Consider the following 17,156-nt stretch of genomic DNA (forward strand, 5'->3'; position numbering starts at 1 on the left):
ACATTGAGTGAAGAGTAAGATTTGGGGGATTTTTCGACGATTCACGAGAATATCAACGGTTCCGAAAAAATGAGTTTGCGCCGCAACTTGAATGGAAGCCAAAAACATTTTTTTTTTTTATTACACGTAAAATAACTTCCCTGTCAGATTTAGTAAATCGGACATAAATTTAAAAAAAAGCATCAATTACAATATTTAGAGAAAGACCCGCATAAACCCTTGGCTGGGTTTATGCGGATCCTCTATCATGATCGAATTGGAATTTTTTAAGGAGGGAGGAAAACCGGAGAACCCGGAGAAAAACTTAAGGGATTTAAGGGTCAGGTCATAAATAGGGTAAGGGTTTTGGGAAGTGGGCCGCACGCCCCCACCCAATTTTTCCAAGTGTAACCCCCCCCCCCCCCGGGCGATCTCGTTGCCGTCGTGTTTTGCGTAAGGTCTCTTTTAATCTATCGAAAACGGCCTATTGTTTTCTTATTTTCTACCCTCGCATGTGATTTGATCTAGATGGAACCTATGTTCCTGATAATTAGAACACCGCACCCCCGTCCCCGACATCAACCTTGCCTTGGTAGATTTGGTGTTTATTTCACACCCTCACTACTCTTTGACAGCATATATAAAGAAACTGAAAGAGAGAACTGAAAGACACTTTTTGAGAACTTAAATATTAATCTTGCTCGTTATGTATTTGCGAGCAAATAAATATGTAAGTTTAGGCCCTTCCCAAGTTTCGCGTATATGCACTTGTGGTTTCAAACTTTTTAATATTGATTTTGAGGTAATCCAGCCTGCGTAGCAAGCGTTCCCCTACAAAGAGCTTTTCCGCATTCTGACCGCGCATGGAGCGATAGCGAAAATTCGACGAAGCAAGGTATGGTGGAGCGACGATCTCTCGCCCCACAACCCCCTGCTTCGTCGAGTTTTAGCTCTCGCTTCAATTAACGCGCGGCCAGGAAGAGGAAAAGCTTTTCGTACCCTTGCTACACAGGCTAGAAGAAAACGTTTGCAGGGACCTGTTTGCTCTGATCGAGCTTTTAAGATATGAACGAGTCTCTGATAAGTCATTTGAGTCCTTTATTACTTAATGATACTACGTTACAAATTTAATTCTTCTGCTATGAAATTGCTTTTTTTCTTATACAAAAGGTTTTAACTAGTATCAGCATCTAAAGCCCGAACAAGTGACTTGGTAATTCAGAACCTTTCAGAATTTCTACTATAAAAAGATCAGCTACAAAAGTCCCTGTCGACATAAAGGTCCAATACTGTCCCAGTTCGCCCGCGGAACGTTCCGGCTAGGGTGCGCTGGGTATGAATTACGGCTGGTTGTTCTTCAGGATGCTGCTTTCTCTCCTTGGATGTCTGGTTAAAAGCCATACAAGACTGTTATCAGCTTTTGTTATCACATGATTAGGTGCGCATTAAATATTAACAGTGCGGTAGCGAGATGAAGTGTTCTTCGAAGTCGTGATGAGCACGTGATAGAGCACGTGAGAACACGTGATCAGGAAGCGCAAAAACGCTCGAGGGAGCAAGTACCGTTCATGAAAGCGTCAGTCCCCCGAGAATCAGTTGAATCTGCAGTTCTCGTTTCTTGGTCAGAAGTTACTTAGTCTTAGTGCGATACGGAAACAGCTCATGCTATTCTCTTATTGGACATTCTTCCCTGCAAGAAAACAGTACTTGCACTCTCGATAGCTGTTTAATGAAAGGTGAACAACACAAAAAAACGGGAAGAAAGAATGGAAACCAAAGAAAGCTTTTCATTTCTCGGAAAGAAGAGTGAAAATGTTACTCAGTTAAGATTAAAAATCGCCAAGCTTTCGTTACGGTAAGTGTTTTAAACATAGTGCAATATTAGGCGCATTGTAATTTTTCCTTGTTGTTCTCGTTGTTGTTGCTGTTGTTTTGCGTGTAAAAAAAAGCCCTTTTACAATTTTTTTCGTAACAAGGAAATATATGAACAAACAAAGCTAACTGAACTAAGTTTATCTGGCTAAACCGTTTTCAACTTTTTATACTTGATGCACAGTCTTATAGCATAAGAAAAACACTATGAAACACAACTGGATTCATGCAACGAAATCAATTTTATTTTTCGGGAAACTTCACCTTACAATCACACAGATTCCAGTAAATGTTTTAATTGTGCCTTTAAATATGCTTTACCTGGATCATAAAATATATTTTTTGTTACTTTTGAATAATTCTTCTTCTTGAATTTAAATGTATAAACTTTTTATTAATTTAAAAAAATTGATCTGGAACTTTTTAAAAAATAAGTTAAGCTTAACATCCTCTTTAAAATACTTCACCTTTTAATAGAAATAACTTGCAAACCCAAAATATGCAACTCTAGATTCTGTATATAAACATTACTTTCTTTGTAATTTATGAAAAAATAATCTGAACTGCAAGAAAAGCAATTCACCAACCAATAAACGGAAAATTGTGCGACTCTTATGGCATGTGCTCAGTTAATGTAGAGAGACCCTTTTCATGTATATGTGCCTTGTGTCTACAAGATGCTTACACTAGCTTCCCGGTGATAATGACCGATAACTGTTAGCTACTAATTCCTAGGCCTAGTGTAAAGCCTAACCTATCTTGCTTAGTCACTATTTTTGCCTAACCAAACTGCTATTCTAGTGCTGTTCTACACCTAACCTAAAATGCTATTCTTTGCCAATCTGACAACCAGAATCAGAAAATATGTGGTATAAGTGTCTTCGAGTGTCTCGCTAATGTTTCACTACACAAACCAAGTACAGAAAGGCCACTTTTAACTGAACATAGACAACAGTCAAATCAATGCTAAACAGTGAACATCACATCACTGCTTTTACAACATTAGCACATGATGAAAAGTCTTCAAGGGTATCTGCTGATCAAAATGTAATACAGACATGTTTTTGTGACACAAACACGACTGATGTTTGGACATTCAGACTCATGAAAACTACACTAGCACATAGACAACAGTCAAATCATTGCTAAACAGCGAACATCACTTCACTGCTTTTACAACATTAGCACATGATGAAAAGTCTTCAAGGGTATCTGCTGACCAAAATGTAATACAGACATGTTTTGTGACAAAAACATGAAAGACGTTTTGACATTCAGACCTACACACAAATAGTGAACAACTCTCACCTTGTACATAATCTCAATATGGCTATTTTGTTTGACTGACTACTGCTCTCAAACAAATGACTCTACTTAAAAACTTTGACGTTACAAAATTCAAAGGGAAGAAAAGTTTAGTACTTTTTATCATGGTCTTACAAAGTATTCCATTACAATGGTGCCCGTAAAATGATTTCAAATTTGAAAATGTCATTCAATATCGACTGACATCATTCAATCAAAGATGTCTTGTCTTTCAGAACAATTCACACTTGCCTGATTGTTTAGGAAGTGTATTTTTCTCCTGTGGCTCAACATGCTTCAACTTGCTGTGGTCAAAGGTTTTCACTTCAGCTCTTGTCTCAGCAGCCTCCTCCTTGATTTCTAAAAACAACAAGTTATTGTGTTTGTTCTTGAGCAAGGTATTCCCACTGACACTTAGATCAGCTCAGTTTTAGGGGGAAAGCACTAACTAGGCATGGGGAGCAGATTGCCATAGGGAAGGGGCTGTATGTACTATGTTAGGTGTCTTGGTTTGGAAACGAGGGATCACTTCGGGAAAGGAAGGATTGGTTAGGGGATAAGATAGGAAAAGGGAGAATGCGTTACTAAAGGTGGAGGGGTGCAATAGTAAAAGGGAACACAGGCTAGAAAAGTAAGGGGATTGCAGGAGTTTCATTAGGGGCTGGGCACCAGGCAAATTGACCTGCTGCGAAGAAGATTTTGCCTTCCTGGTCGGACCATCTGGCAGGAAGTTTCTCTTCTGAAGAAGTTCAGTTCAAATAGTTTTGCCCACCTGTGAAAACCAGTTGCCACCCCGCTGAAAACGATAATGAAACCCCTGGATTGGTTAGGCAATGAGATGTTGATACCTTGAGACTAAAGGAATAGGTTAGTGAAGAGGAAAATGGACGGGGGGGGGGGGGTGCGGCAGGGTTGGACTAGGGAAAAAAAGGGAAAATGAAGATTTCAGGGGGAATTTTATGATGACTCAAAAGAATCCATCAAGAGAAACAGAATGTCTAGTGGTCTGGGAATTTTGTGAAAATAAAATTTCGTCCACCCTGTGCCACCATACCTTCCTTGGTAGGCAGATGCGTCTTATCTGTAGTTTCAACGTGCTTCAGTTTTTTTGCTGGGTCAAATCCTTCAATTTCCTTTAATTCAGCAGCCTTGTTTGGCAACTCATCAGGAAGAAGTTCCGCTCTGAGTGTCTGTGATGTTGGTGTCGGGTTTTTCTCTTCTGTTTCAACATGTTTTAGTTTTGATTTGTCAAATGACTTGACTTCAGCTCTGGAATCAGCCTTTTCCTCTTCGATGACTAATGAAAAGGAAACAAAAAATAATTTACTAAATAAATTCTAACATAATTACAGAATAAATTGCCAAATGTCCATAGATTGAATGTCTATCCACAATTTGATATTCTAGCTAAAGAGATTGAAGCCCTATTAGGGGTTTTTGGGACAGAGGATAGTCAAGTACAAAATTAATGGGATAGAGGATATTTGGGAAAAAAAAACTAATGGCATATGGAGATCAGATAAAAAGGGATATCGAGTGGGAGAATTCTTAATTTTTGCAGCTGGAATAAATGGGATTTGGGATATTGAGCACAGGCAGATCCCAGATTTTTCAAGCAAGAGTGGCTGGTGCCTTAGGGTTGCAGAATCAATGGAGCATGTTCCCAAAATGTTGCAATTTGAGAATTGGAGCTTAATTGAAAACTGTTTCACTAAAAATACTACCAATACCTCAAAGTGCAAATTACAGTGAGGTACCTTTCCAGTGAGTTTGCCTTTATTTCTGCCAAAATATTCACAACCTTTTCCAATTTTTAGTCACCCAACCCCTCCCTCCTGGGATATGGGGTACTCAGACCCCCTAATGGGGCCTTGAGATTGAATATTCTAGCTTACATGTAAGCCTGTCAACGCACCTAACTTTGTTGGTAACACCTCTTTTTGTTGGGTCTCGACATGTTTCAGTTTGGAATGATCGAACTTGGCAACTTCAGACCGATCAGGGAGTGTGTCTGGCATCATTTCTGCTCTGATATCTGAGGATATTGAGAACAGAAGGTGAATAAGAAAAATGCAACACAGCCACATTGAAAGACAACAACAACAAAATAGATCAAATGAAATACAGTTCAGCAGTTAGCAGTCACCCATTCTCGACACAAAGTTCTTCTAGTTACAACCCTTGGTTAGGAACAATTTAGCTGCTAAGTTGACAGTTAACTATGTTCACTTGCAGTAATCTGAAATGTCAGCCGTCTTCTCATTGTTAATCCTTATGGCACCCATCGCACCTCAGGTTTTAAGCACAAGAGGATAGCTGACACTTCAGACTATTACGTTAGTAACAGAGATGTTTTTCATTAAAAAAAAAAATTAAAACTAACCTCCCGCTCCAGGTAGTGAAACTTTTTCACTTGTCTCCACATGTTTTAGTTTACTGTGGTCAAACGATTTCACTTCAGCTCGAGAATCAATGGCTTCTTCTTTGATATCTGATGGAGATAATATTGCAGACCTGATTACTTCACAGTTTGAGAGCTCTTTATCAACTAACTTTTATTTAATTAATTAACAGGTTTGACTGTTTTTCATTGAGCTTTTCAAATCATGACTATAACTTCTTCTGGAAATGAGTTTTAACTGTTGTGCTATATGAATGTAAATTAGTGCTATAAAGTCTGAAATAATTAACAATTAACTAAATTTATTTTAATTTGTACAAAGAAACTCTAGACACACCTTCTTTTGATGGGAGGACTATTTTCTCTGTAGGATCCACGTGCTTCAGCTTTCCATGATCAAACTTAGTGACCTCTGAACGGTCAGGCAGGACATCTGGCATCAATTCTGCTCTGATGTCTATAAAAACACAATAAAGAGGTGGATTACAACAGTTTGCCTTTTTTGTTACTGGCATAAAAGGAATAAAGACAATGAGGAGGGGAGAAAAGCTAAATTGGTGGAGGAAGACGTTAGGGTCCAGGAGCGGGAAGGAGAAGCAAGAGCATCAGAATGAAGTGGAATTGACCAGGATAACGAGGTGGTGGAATGTTGTCGTGGAAGAAGGAGGAGGAGGAGGAGGAAGCACAGAAGGAGAGGGAGGACGAGGATGAGTGGTGGGAGGGGCATGAACTACAGTCAAACCCCTATTAAGTGGCTACCTACTAAATGGCCACCCCTGTTGGGCGGCTAGTAATCAAAGTCCCACTGAGGATTTTTGTATTGTTTTTACCTATATTAAGTGGTCAACCCCGTTTAAGTGGCCACTATCAATTTCCCCGAGAGTGGCCATTTAATAGGGGTTGAACTGCAGTGATTAAAGCCAGTGTTTTGTCATGTAGGTCACCCTAACAATTCCCCACGAAGCCACTACTTTTCCTTGGAGGAGAGAGGTGCTGGAAGACTGGCATGCTGAGAATGAACACAGAATTCTCTATCTGGAATCCAACCCATGAAACCCATAAGGACACTCCATCCCTAACAATCAAGGGTTTGCATACAGGTTAAGTCTGCTTGCCAGTCAAGTAGCTCATTAGGCCAGAGCTTATCCCGGTTTCTGTAACATGATGCAACTAAGAGTATTTCTACTCCCTCCTGGATGGGACGCTGGTCCATCACAGGGTTACCCCTAGTATTTGGACGCTGGAACCCATTTATACCCCTGGGTGGAGAGAGGCACCATGAAAGTAAAGTGTCTTGCCCAAGAACACAACACAATGTCCCCACCATGGTTTGAAGCTGGACCGCTCGATCTGAAGACGAGTGCACTAACCATGAGAACACCGCACCTCCCACCAATCAAAGGTTTAGACTTGATTAATAAGGAGAAATACCTCCAGCTCCTGGTAGAGTGTTCTCTTCTTTTGTTTCAACATGTTTCAACTGACTTTTGTCAAATGTTTTAACTTCTGCTCTGGAATCTACAGCTTCGTCATCAATGTCTGAAAACCAAAAAAAATCATCATCAAATAGCTTTCTTGGAAATTGAGCCCCTAGTATTATTGCACTTAGTTCATGAAATAAATCCCCAATTTATTGATTTATTGAGTCCTTCAAAGGTGCTAAGAAAGTTGATCCATTTTACCTTGTTTACTTGGAAGCACAACTTTCTCTGTTGTGGGCACATGGTGCAATTTGTTTTGATCAAACTGTAGGACTTCTGAACGGTCAGGTCGTTTTGATGGAGGCGGCATCCTCTCTGCAGTGAGATCTGAAAACAAAAAAATACTAGGTTATCAACTACCCACTTTCAATTGCAGCAATCTGCCTCGCTCTCAGAGCCAGCAGATATTTTCAGTTTTTCCAGTTTCCGTTGGCAATGAAAAGTTCAAGGAAACTTGTGAAAAATGGACAATTACATGTAGTTTCTCAAGTATCTCTTGTATCTTGAAGAGTATTTTTATTTCATACACCCAAAGAGAACAAACTTGTAGCAAAAACACAAGTATCCGTAGAAAGAATAAAATTTATGTTGAGGAATAACTTGGCACAAGTGGTTTACCTTGTGCAGTAGGAAGAGTTGTCTTTTCTTCTGTCTCGACATGTTTGAGACTAGTTTTGTCAAATTTCTTCACCTCGGCTCGGGAGTCAATAGCTTCCTCGGCAATAACTGAAAGAGTGATTCCATGCATTATTTATAACAAGTTTACGCACAAATTTTTCCCAAGTCTCTATCTGTCTGACATTGAACCCTCAATTTTCTTGATTACTGTTCTTCGTAGAGTGTAGTCTGAGGCAGATACAGGATTTTAGAGAAGGGAGTTCAAGATACGGACTGCTGAAGGTCATCCCCTCTAGAGGACTCCAGGGGCATCCTCCCGCTCAAAATTTTTAAAATTGAGGTCCCTAGAAATGGGATTTCTGGCATTCTTTGGCCAAGTTGGCATGTTAAAATGTCTCATTTTTTTTTAATTTGCAGGGTCTGACTAAGCCCCCCAAAACCCCCCTAGATTTGCCCCAGGTAAGGCAAGACTGAATACTTGCACTAACATCAAATGCCTCAGGAAACAACAGTTTTTAAAAGTCAGTGGCTTTGACAGATCAGCTCCACGGGTTGTAATAGGTAGATTTCAGCCTAGGGTCTCTTAACTATTGTCTTACTCTCAGAGCAGGGAAAAATTTTGAAATCCACTTGCCCAGTGGGCTAGTAAATTTCTGTGGTATGCTGGGTCCAGTATATCACAGCCAAGATGAATGCAAACAAAGTTTGCTTGGGATTTTACATTTATTCATGCTGTCAGCTCCTGGTATCACTCATCTTCCAATCTCAAGTTTTTGACATAGCTTTTGACTGGAAATTATTATTTGTCAACTAAGATTGATTTCACTTACCCAACAGGTCACTGAACTTCTATTTCCACTTTACCAGAAGAAAATTTACTTCCCTGGGTAATCAGACCTGGATTTTTTCCAGCCCAGATTGACAATGGTATCAGAAAAGTCGACAAATATCTCCTAGTTGATGAAAATCTTTCTTCTCATCACCCATGTACAATACTTTGTGTTAAATTGTAAGAAGATTATAAATGTTCATTACCATCTTTGGTAGGAAGAACATTGCTTTCCTTGGTTTCAACATGTTTTAGTTTGGTCGCATCAAATTTGGCAACTTCAGATACATCCGGTAGTTTGTCAGGTCGCATTTCTTCACGAAGTTCTGAGGAAAAGATAAAAAGTATACACATAAGGATATGAACTTAGTTTTACTGAACAGTATGTCAATGGTACCCTTGTGCTACAACAAAACTTATACCTGCCATGGGGGTTTAATTGATTTATTTCTTAAAACATGCATTTTTGCACAAAAAAATTTTTTTCTACAAAACTGTGTTTTTCAAACCTGTAGTTTTTTTGAACATAAGACCAAATATGTAACATGCATGAAAAAAAAATTATATATACATATATTACAAACATATCGCACTTGTTTACCAAGGTTATATGTCAAGTGGCGGTGATATCAGCACAGTAAGAAATACATGTGACATGTTGATATATGATATATGATCTACAGCCAAATGAAAAGATGTGGCCCATGTTATATATTTTGGCTTTTAAAAACAAAACATGATAAAAAATATGATGCATATGACACAAGTTTTAAGTGAGAATGCAAACTTGTGGAAAACGTGTGATGCATATGACACGAATTCTGTCTATCATGACTAACGACACAAAGCATGGCAAATCTTGGTTCTGATATTCATGTTAACAAATTAGTTCACATCAAGGAACTACTTCTTGTTGGTCCTGAACACTCTTTGTTCAAAATATTTTGATACTGAATGCTGTAAACTTTAAAAGAAAAGATCTCACTTGGAAATAAATAGACGGAGGTCTTGCCAATCAGTTGTCTAGATCTTAGTCATCCCCTGGGGGAGGGGGAACCTTCTTTATTTCCATTTTGGTTTATTACTAGGTTTTTGATGTTTTTGTTGTTTTATTTTTTCCTTCAACTTGAATGAAAAATTTTGAATTAAGTTAAGAGAATCTAACTGTTTTGCAGAAGGTTCCTTGAAAGAAATGTTCCATCAGCCAAGCAATTATATAAAAGACAAGAAATCAATGATTCAGAGCTTTCTTTTGCAAAGAATTTACATAATAATATTAAGCTGCAGTATGCTAATTTTTTTAGTTACTATCATATAACCTTATATGGACTAAAAGTTGACTTTAAGCTTTAAACCCCATCCAAGCTATAAATAATTATTGTACTCAATGAATACAACAATTTACTGAATAAGTACTTTCATTAAATGTAATGGGGGAAAATGTTCAGAGCTATCTTACTCAATAAACTCATGAAGACTCTTGAATTTCAAGTAAGAAATTATTCTGTGAAAAATATCTGACTACAGGTATGCAAATAACTATTAAAATACCAGGATGGGGAAAACAAAAATATTGGATAGAGTCATAAATATTGCAGTGCTTTAGCGTACAAGAGGAAGCGACTACGCCTTAAAAGGGAAGATGAAAACACAGTAAAATTTTTAGCTACGAGATTCAAGTATGCAGTGTTAATTGCAGGATTGATTTTTATGCCCCAAGGGCAATTTTCGCTTGAAGGCTTCTCACAAAACAACATTGGTGCAGCATTACAAACAATAATTTTTTGACCTGTTGAGCACATGACGGTATAAAAACTCCACAACAGAAAGTAAATTTGAGCTTGGCTATTTCCGGAGTTAAAAATTTCGACGATTAAATCGACAATTAACCCATCTTACAAGTGGATGATCTAGTGCTGGCGAGTGTGGAAAATGGAGCTGAATGACAGCACGCAAGTTAGTAACGCACGTATTTTCTCTCACTTAGCGGAAAAACTTTTGTCAATGCATTGACACAGGCTTATTGTCTGATGGAAACAGTACGTGACGTTCGTTTCTGGTTTCCGCAAAACAGCACGATCCTGCTACGCAGCTCACATGAGCTGTTTTTATGGAAAGTGAATTAATATTAAGCTTAAATAATCTCTGCTCAGAGCTAGCAAATGTTTGACCGTTTTTATTCCCGAGAAACTTCATGAGTGAAAATTATCCCACCTTGTGGCGTCGGAAGAGGAGGTTTTTTCTCCGTTGTCTCCACATGTTTTAGCAAGTCCTTGTTGAAAACTTCCACGCCAGAGAATGGCGCAGTTCTTTGCTCGTCCTCGATCGCTGCGGATATATTCAACAGAATAATATATGAATAATAATTAAAAGGGCCTACAAACTCAAGAACATAAAATTAACACACCTACGCTGTTAAAAATTTCATAGAAACTGAAATGAACGATGTTGTTTAATAAGGAAACTAACTTACTCGTTTTCGACGGCAGTGGGTTCTTTTCCTCCGTGCGAGTTTTCTTCAACTTTGACGGATCAAAATTCTTTATTTCAGAGCGATCAGGAAATTCGTCTGGCTGAAGCTCTTGTTTCAGTGCTACAAGATGCAAAATCAATGCATATTTCAGTCAAAACTAAGTTATACAAAGGCAACCTGCAAGCATGTAGAAACCTCGCAAAAATATACTGTAGCTGCAAATTTGATGCTGATCAACTTGGTTCGATCGTTCACGGTCTCTCGACAAAGCTTCGATACCCTCACAGCCAACAAGTACGCCCACCATTTTAACATTTAAACTTTCTTGCACTAAGTTAAGCTTTTGAAATAAACAATGCAACTCAAATATTAGCGTGTAACCATCTGTCTTTCTGAAAGGAAGTCTACGAAATTCTTCAGTGGTGCAGAAGCCATGGAAGCTCACGCTGCTAGCAATCATTAAGCTGACTTACTTTCGTTCGAAGGCAGAGTATTCTTCTCTTCAGTCTTGACATGCTTCAGTTTGGAAGAATCAAACGAGGAAACTTCTGTAAGGTTTGGTTTATCCGCCATATTTCCCGAGCAGTAACCCTAGTCACAACCTCGTGAACTTGTTATCTACGATTGAAACGAGAGCGATTTCTTTGCCTTGGCTTGCACAAGTGAATGAGGCCCGCCCCCGTTTGGACACTGATACCATTACCATATAAGGAATGGCGTGACAAGCGACAACATAACGTGTTTCTGCAGTATTTTAAATACATCTTAGAGTGCTTGTCATTTTCTCTGATCTTTCTTTCTTTCTTCTCTTAAAATTGTTCGGTTTTTTAACTTAAGAATTCTAGTTCGAATGTATGGTTAAAAACACCTGAAATTTATTTTTGCCGACCTGAAAGAGTGCCAAGAGTTTTGACGCCTGCACCAGGTGATTGTAGCAATAATACTTTTATTGAAATATTCTTAACAGCTTTTAATTAGTTAATACATTTTCAAAAAGCTTGAATTTCACCTTTTTGTGTTTTTATAAATGTAACATTTTATTCAAAGGAAAGCTGATAATTTTTCTTATTATTTCATATCGGTTTTTATGGGTAAAATTATGGGTAAAATAATATTATTTATTATTGTTAAAATATAGATTTTTATAACAAGAAAATATGCCTTGTTTTCAATTTTCTTCACAATTCATCCTATTGTCTAGTTTCACTTATTATATTCAGTATTCCAGTTCCTCAGATTTGTCAAAATTTCTACTCTCACGACATTCGCAGTACCCCTGTAGAGTAAAAATATATTAAAGAAATCTGATTTATTGTTCCTACATTTTTTTAAGCCCCTGACTGACGTGCTGTGTTGTACACCATGCATATGCAGGATAATAATATTGCTTTTATGTTAAGTAAAATAAATGACAATATTTAGAGAGGAAGCCACATCAGCCTTATCTGGTTTTCATGCAGGTCCTCTATCCTGGTCAAATTGGAATTTGGAGAGGTTTGTTTTCGTGGAGGGAGGAAAACCGGAGAACCTGAAGAAAAACTCTTGGAGCAAAGCAAGAGCCAACATATGGCACACAGCTGGAATTAAACCCTGGCCACAAAAGTGGGAGGCGAGTGCCCTCACCACTGCGCCATCCCTGCTCCCCACAAGTCGTTTTGGTGGGTTCAAATAATCTTCATTTTATTTGTCATACTGCACAACTAAGCCTACACTCCATATTGTCATTTAGACTTGATTTAACATCTAAGTGCAAAAGATTCGTATATTTGTGTCTTGGAATTTTTGTGCTTTGGAAGTCTTCAACGGATGAAAGGACAAGGCATACGTTTATGAATGACAATCAGCATGGCATTTAAGGTAGTTTGATATCTCACGTCATGCCATAGTTATTGATCGCAAAGTTTACTTACGACCTCTGCATGGAGTTCACGCATTTTTCAATGACATCAGGTCAGTTATTGACCACTACGTTCATGTACAACAATAAGCACGGATTTTAGAGTTATTGACTGAACATTACGTCATGTCACACATGCTATTATTCCTTTCACATGGACTGATAACTAAAGACAGGTCAAGCTTGCTGAACCCAGAAGTATTAGAAAATGTTTTAAAAAAACAATAAACAAAAACAAATGTGGAAAAATCAATGTACATAGTACTGAACAAAATATTAGACCGAGAAAATACGATGGTATAAAATTTAACAATCATGCCAACCTTTTTGAGCCATTACTTACAATGTCATCGTGACACATTTTAATTAATAATGTTGCCTTGCTTCAATAAGCCCTAGCTTGACAACTCCATGGTTGAATGATAATAAACACACACACAACACAAAAAAAACACAAATTGCTCTGCTGCTCACTCTTGTGTTCAATGAGTTATTGATTGAGTGTCCGGGATCAAGATGCTAATGTTTTAAACCACCAAAAACAGTCCTATTCAGTTCCTAATATGCAAACTGTAACCATAAAATTGTCACTAAACAGTAAAAAAAAAAAATAGCAGTGTCAGTTCCAGAGCTTCCCTGTGTTATCTCTATGAATCTGTGGAATGATAGACATGTATAAATTAGGTGAAAGGGCAATTAAATGTGTTATTTAAAATACAAATGGCTCAATTAATGCCCTTTTACAGTGGTCAATGCCTCACATTCAAACTTTACCAGCCCATAAATGGTAATAGCAATATTTAGGTCACAAAACACTGTAATTTTATTTTGAACTTAAACAAAATCATGAGCCACACTTTAAACAGTTGATTGATTCACATACATGCTACTATTGATTGTCTATCACTACATGCAACTTAGTCAATCACATGTCAGATTTACTTACTGCATGTACAAAAATTCAAAATATAAACAATATAAACAATATCTTTACAGCCCTATAAGTATTTGAACAAAATAGAAAAAGAAATCAATACCAATGTCACAGAGATCAACAAAATTAAAACCAATTATAGACGTAAATTGTATTGAGAACAATCACACTTATAAGAATGCGATTCATGTAATTGCAAAACTACTCAAATTCCACCAAAACACTCCTATCAATAGCAACATGTAAATCTTATTTTTAAACCTTCTCACTTTGTTAGGAAATAGAGTAAAACATACTGTCTTGTGTTCTGAATATATTACACCCATGCATAAACCACTGTGCAAAGTATAATATAACAGATCCCTTATGTAAACATATTGCTACACTGAGCAGAACATCATACCATAATAGTACATTCAAACAAGCTGAGGGTAAGCGTTCACTTTGAATTATGAAGAATTTGATTCAGAGCAAAGATTTTATGAAGCTACACAAAAGACCTGCCTACAAGACACTCGTATGACCTCAATCCAAAATATCAGTTGAGATTGATGTCACCTATGAAAGCTGTAAGCTTATCATGAAAGTTGTCCAAGAGTATCACTGATTACCCTCCTGAATACATCCTGGTGGTTTAATGATGCCGCAACATGACCACTGTTAATATATTCTACTGTGCAACCAGGCCAAATGTCACATGGGCTCATCACATTGTCTCGTGGGACATACGCATCATGCTTTGCTACCAGAAACCGCACCAAGCTGGTATCTACTGGTGGTGGAAAGTTTTGAAGATGCGTTGCTTCATCCATGACAAAGTTCATGAAATCTACCGTTTCTGATTTTGCTGAAAAGTCTTTTCTGGTTTTGATAGTTTTTAGAACTGAGGGTAAGTTTTCAAAAAAAGAAGACTTTAAGCCATTGTAGATATCTTCTTGTTGGAGGTAAAGTGTTCGGAATCCACTCTTGTCTAAATTTCTTTTTTCTTTTTCCAGTAACGATTCCAAATCAGAATAATCTCTCACAAAATTTCTTCCGAGACTATCATCATTAAATTTGGTAAATATAGCTCCACTGATGGGAATATAATCCATTAAATTGTTCCTGTAGTCTTCATTTGAAAGTTGCTGCTCTAAAGTATTCCAACAACAAGCCTTGCTCATCACACCCTGAAAAGAAGATAGAAATCCCATCATTATTTATCCAGTCGGCAATTATCCCTTGATTTAATCTGTTGCAAACAAGTTTGTAAGTGCTGGAATTCAGCAATCATGGTTCTAGAAAATGCTCCCTCATCATAGGCCTGCAGTGCGTGCAGAGAGCTAGATAATAAAGCTCTGAGGAGATAATATTGTACTTCCCAAAGTTCAGTAATTAATAAATTAATTACTTAATAATTAATTAATAATTAATAAACAGTATTTCACAATATTGAGTTGTACAAGCATATGAGCTCAAAAGAGTGCACCAAATTGTTACCATTTGCTTTGTGCAGGTGATACAATGTGTATCACAAAAGAGTCTTTGCCAACCCTCCCAGATTATCTGAGATTCTCCTCAATACAGGCTGAATCTCCTGGTCTGTGTATGGGTCTCCAAATCTTCCAGATACAAAGGAATGTGAACAAAGTACATGTACATTTTTCACACAAATTTTTGCAGATTTTTGGCATTTTGGTGGGAAAATTGTTTCTAAGCAAATTTGACTTTGAATAGGTGGAGGTCTACTTTGAACAACTTCATTTCAGCATTAAGAAAGTAAAATGTGCAGGACTGGAAAATATCTGTACCCACACCAAGGATGGCCATTGAAAATTCTGAGGATTGGGCGGGTCTCAATAGCCAAATCTTAAAGGGAAAGTATGAAGCTAAACTGGAAATTCCAGGGGAAGTGAGTACAAGCCAATAACCATCCTTGGTGGAGATATTTTCTGGAACCACACAATTAGCCTGTCCCACACTCTCGGTCAGTGGGGATGATCGAAAAAGCGGGCGCAGGATGAGCAGGGTTTGGTCAAAAAAGGAGAGGGCGTGGGAAGGACCAACCGCCCCTCTTTCTCTACCAGACTCCGTTTGTTGCTCGTCGCCCGGCCGCATTTTTGATTGTCCCCATTGACCGAGAGCCTGGAACAGGCTACCAAAAAATAAGCAATCGCCTGGATTTCAATTTTTTTTAATTTTATATCTCTTCAAAGTGCGTGTCCATGTGCATCATTGTGTACTATAATAAAGCAAATAGCATTCTGCACCTGAGCAGTACTTTCCCTGACAATGTAACAAAGTAAAGGCAGCACTTGCATCCCACTTCATTTTGAACAAAAGATCATGAATGATAAAACAATCATTGAACTCAGCTATTACAAATGTTGTGATTTGCCAGTGATTTGTAGTATCGTCAGCATCATCAGTTGATATACTCATCGCTTGCCACTAGCACATCATGACACTCTGCTAGCGCTCAACCTCGTCCAGTATTAAATTACTAATATATTAATTAGCAAGCTACCTCTGTAAAGACACAGGATGCTGTACTCCATGATAAACAAGGTACAATAGCCAGTGGTTTCGGCCAAGCAGTACATGCAAGAGAAGCCATGTGTCCACCCATTGAGATCCCTGTGATTCCCAAAGGGCCATACCCTTGGCGTTCACACCAGTTTAACAAGACAACTGATTCTAAAATGAGCGCAGCACCCATAACAAATAAGTCTACCACGTGTAGAAGGCTGGAACGAAGTTGGTTCTTAGGCTTTCTCACGCCATAGAAGGGATTTTCTAATAGTACCGATGCAATGCCGTGTTCCTTCGCCAAAGGTTTTGCCATTAGATTTCTCCTTCGCCAAAAATGATGATCTCCCGTGCCCGCAAGATGGAGGCAAGCCGGTTTTCGTCCAGTTTGCGGCCATTTTTTTGGCACGATGACCTGAAAGTGAGCTTTTTCGCTTTCTTTAGGTAACAGGCCCGGAAAGTGTTGGGCTAAAGGGGACGTAAATTCTCCTTCTGCGATGTAACAAGACTCCGTTTTCCATGATTTCTTTAGTTCGACAGGACAATGCGAAGGAATAAGATTTCTACATTTTGTTCTATCCGTGACAGTCTTTCGAGCTTCCAACAGGCGTTCATAGACCTTTATATCGCCCCATCCTTTCGAGAAAAATGAAGATAAGATGAATCTCCGGTAAATTATATCACTTTTGCTTGCAAAACACATTTGGAAAGCTGAAGGTACAAGCATAAACGAAAATTTCGACAGCTAAGTGGCCAAGCCTGTTTCTACGCGTCACAAGATAAGTCGATTTGTTATCGTGCGATCAATATTATCAGTCGTTATTATTCGTAATATTATCGGAAGATCTCGTGACAATTT

General features: G+C 38.1%; 3 protein-coding genes across 3 annotated transcripts; 1 reads left to right on the top strand and 2 right to left on the bottom strand.

The window, feature by feature from the left end:
- Positions 1 to 1,060: 1,060 nt before the first annotated feature.
- LOC145469534 (uncharacterized) lies at positions 1,061 to 11,625 on the bottom strand. Its single transcript, XM_081453280.1, has 13 exons — positions 11,432 to 11,625; positions 10,959 to 11,078; positions 10,700 to 10,813; positions 8,692 to 8,811; positions 7,657 to 7,764; positions 7,240 to 7,365; positions 6,989 to 7,096; positions 5,895 to 6,014; positions 5,540 to 5,647; positions 5,072 to 5,191; positions 4,211 to 4,453; positions 3,409 to 3,516; positions 1,061 to 1,365 (listed from the first exon to the last, which is right to left on the bottom strand). Exons 1-13 carry the CDS (start codon positions 11,529 to 11,531, stop codon positions 1,337 to 1,339), a joined length of 1,524 nt encoding a protein of 507 aa, XP_081309406.1. The 5' UTR covers positions 11,532 to 11,625; the 3' UTR covers positions 1,061 to 1,336.
- LOC145469542 (uncharacterized) lies at positions 9,091 to 12,630 on the top strand. Its single transcript, XM_081453289.1, has 3 exons — positions 9,091 to 10,441; positions 11,796 to 11,883; positions 12,419 to 12,630. The coding sequence occupies exons 1-3, from the start codon at positions 10,418 to 10,420 to the stop codon at positions 12,628 to 12,630; spliced, it is 324 nt and encodes a 107-aa protein (XP_081309415.1). The 5' UTR covers positions 9,091 to 10,417.
- LOC145469536 (protein ABHD18-like) lies at positions 11,905 to 17,077 on the bottom strand. The gene is made up of 2 exons (XM_081453284.1): positions 16,296 to 17,077; positions 11,905 to 14,958 (listed from the first exon to the last, which is right to left on the bottom strand). Exons 1-2 carry the CDS (start codon positions 17,022 to 17,024, stop codon positions 14,368 to 14,370), a joined length of 1,320 nt encoding a protein of 439 aa, XP_081309410.1. The 5' UTR covers positions 17,025 to 17,077; the 3' UTR covers positions 11,905 to 14,367.
- Between the last annotated feature and the right edge of the window lie 79 nt (positions 17,078 to 17,156).

The sequence above is a fragment of the Orbicella franksi genome, chromosome 15, assembly GCF_964199315.1.
Source record: "Orbicella franksi chromosome 15, jaOrbFran1.1, whole genome shotgun sequence".
NCBI lineage: Eukaryota > Metazoa > Cnidaria > Anthozoa > Scleractinia > Merulinidae > Orbicella > Orbicella franksi.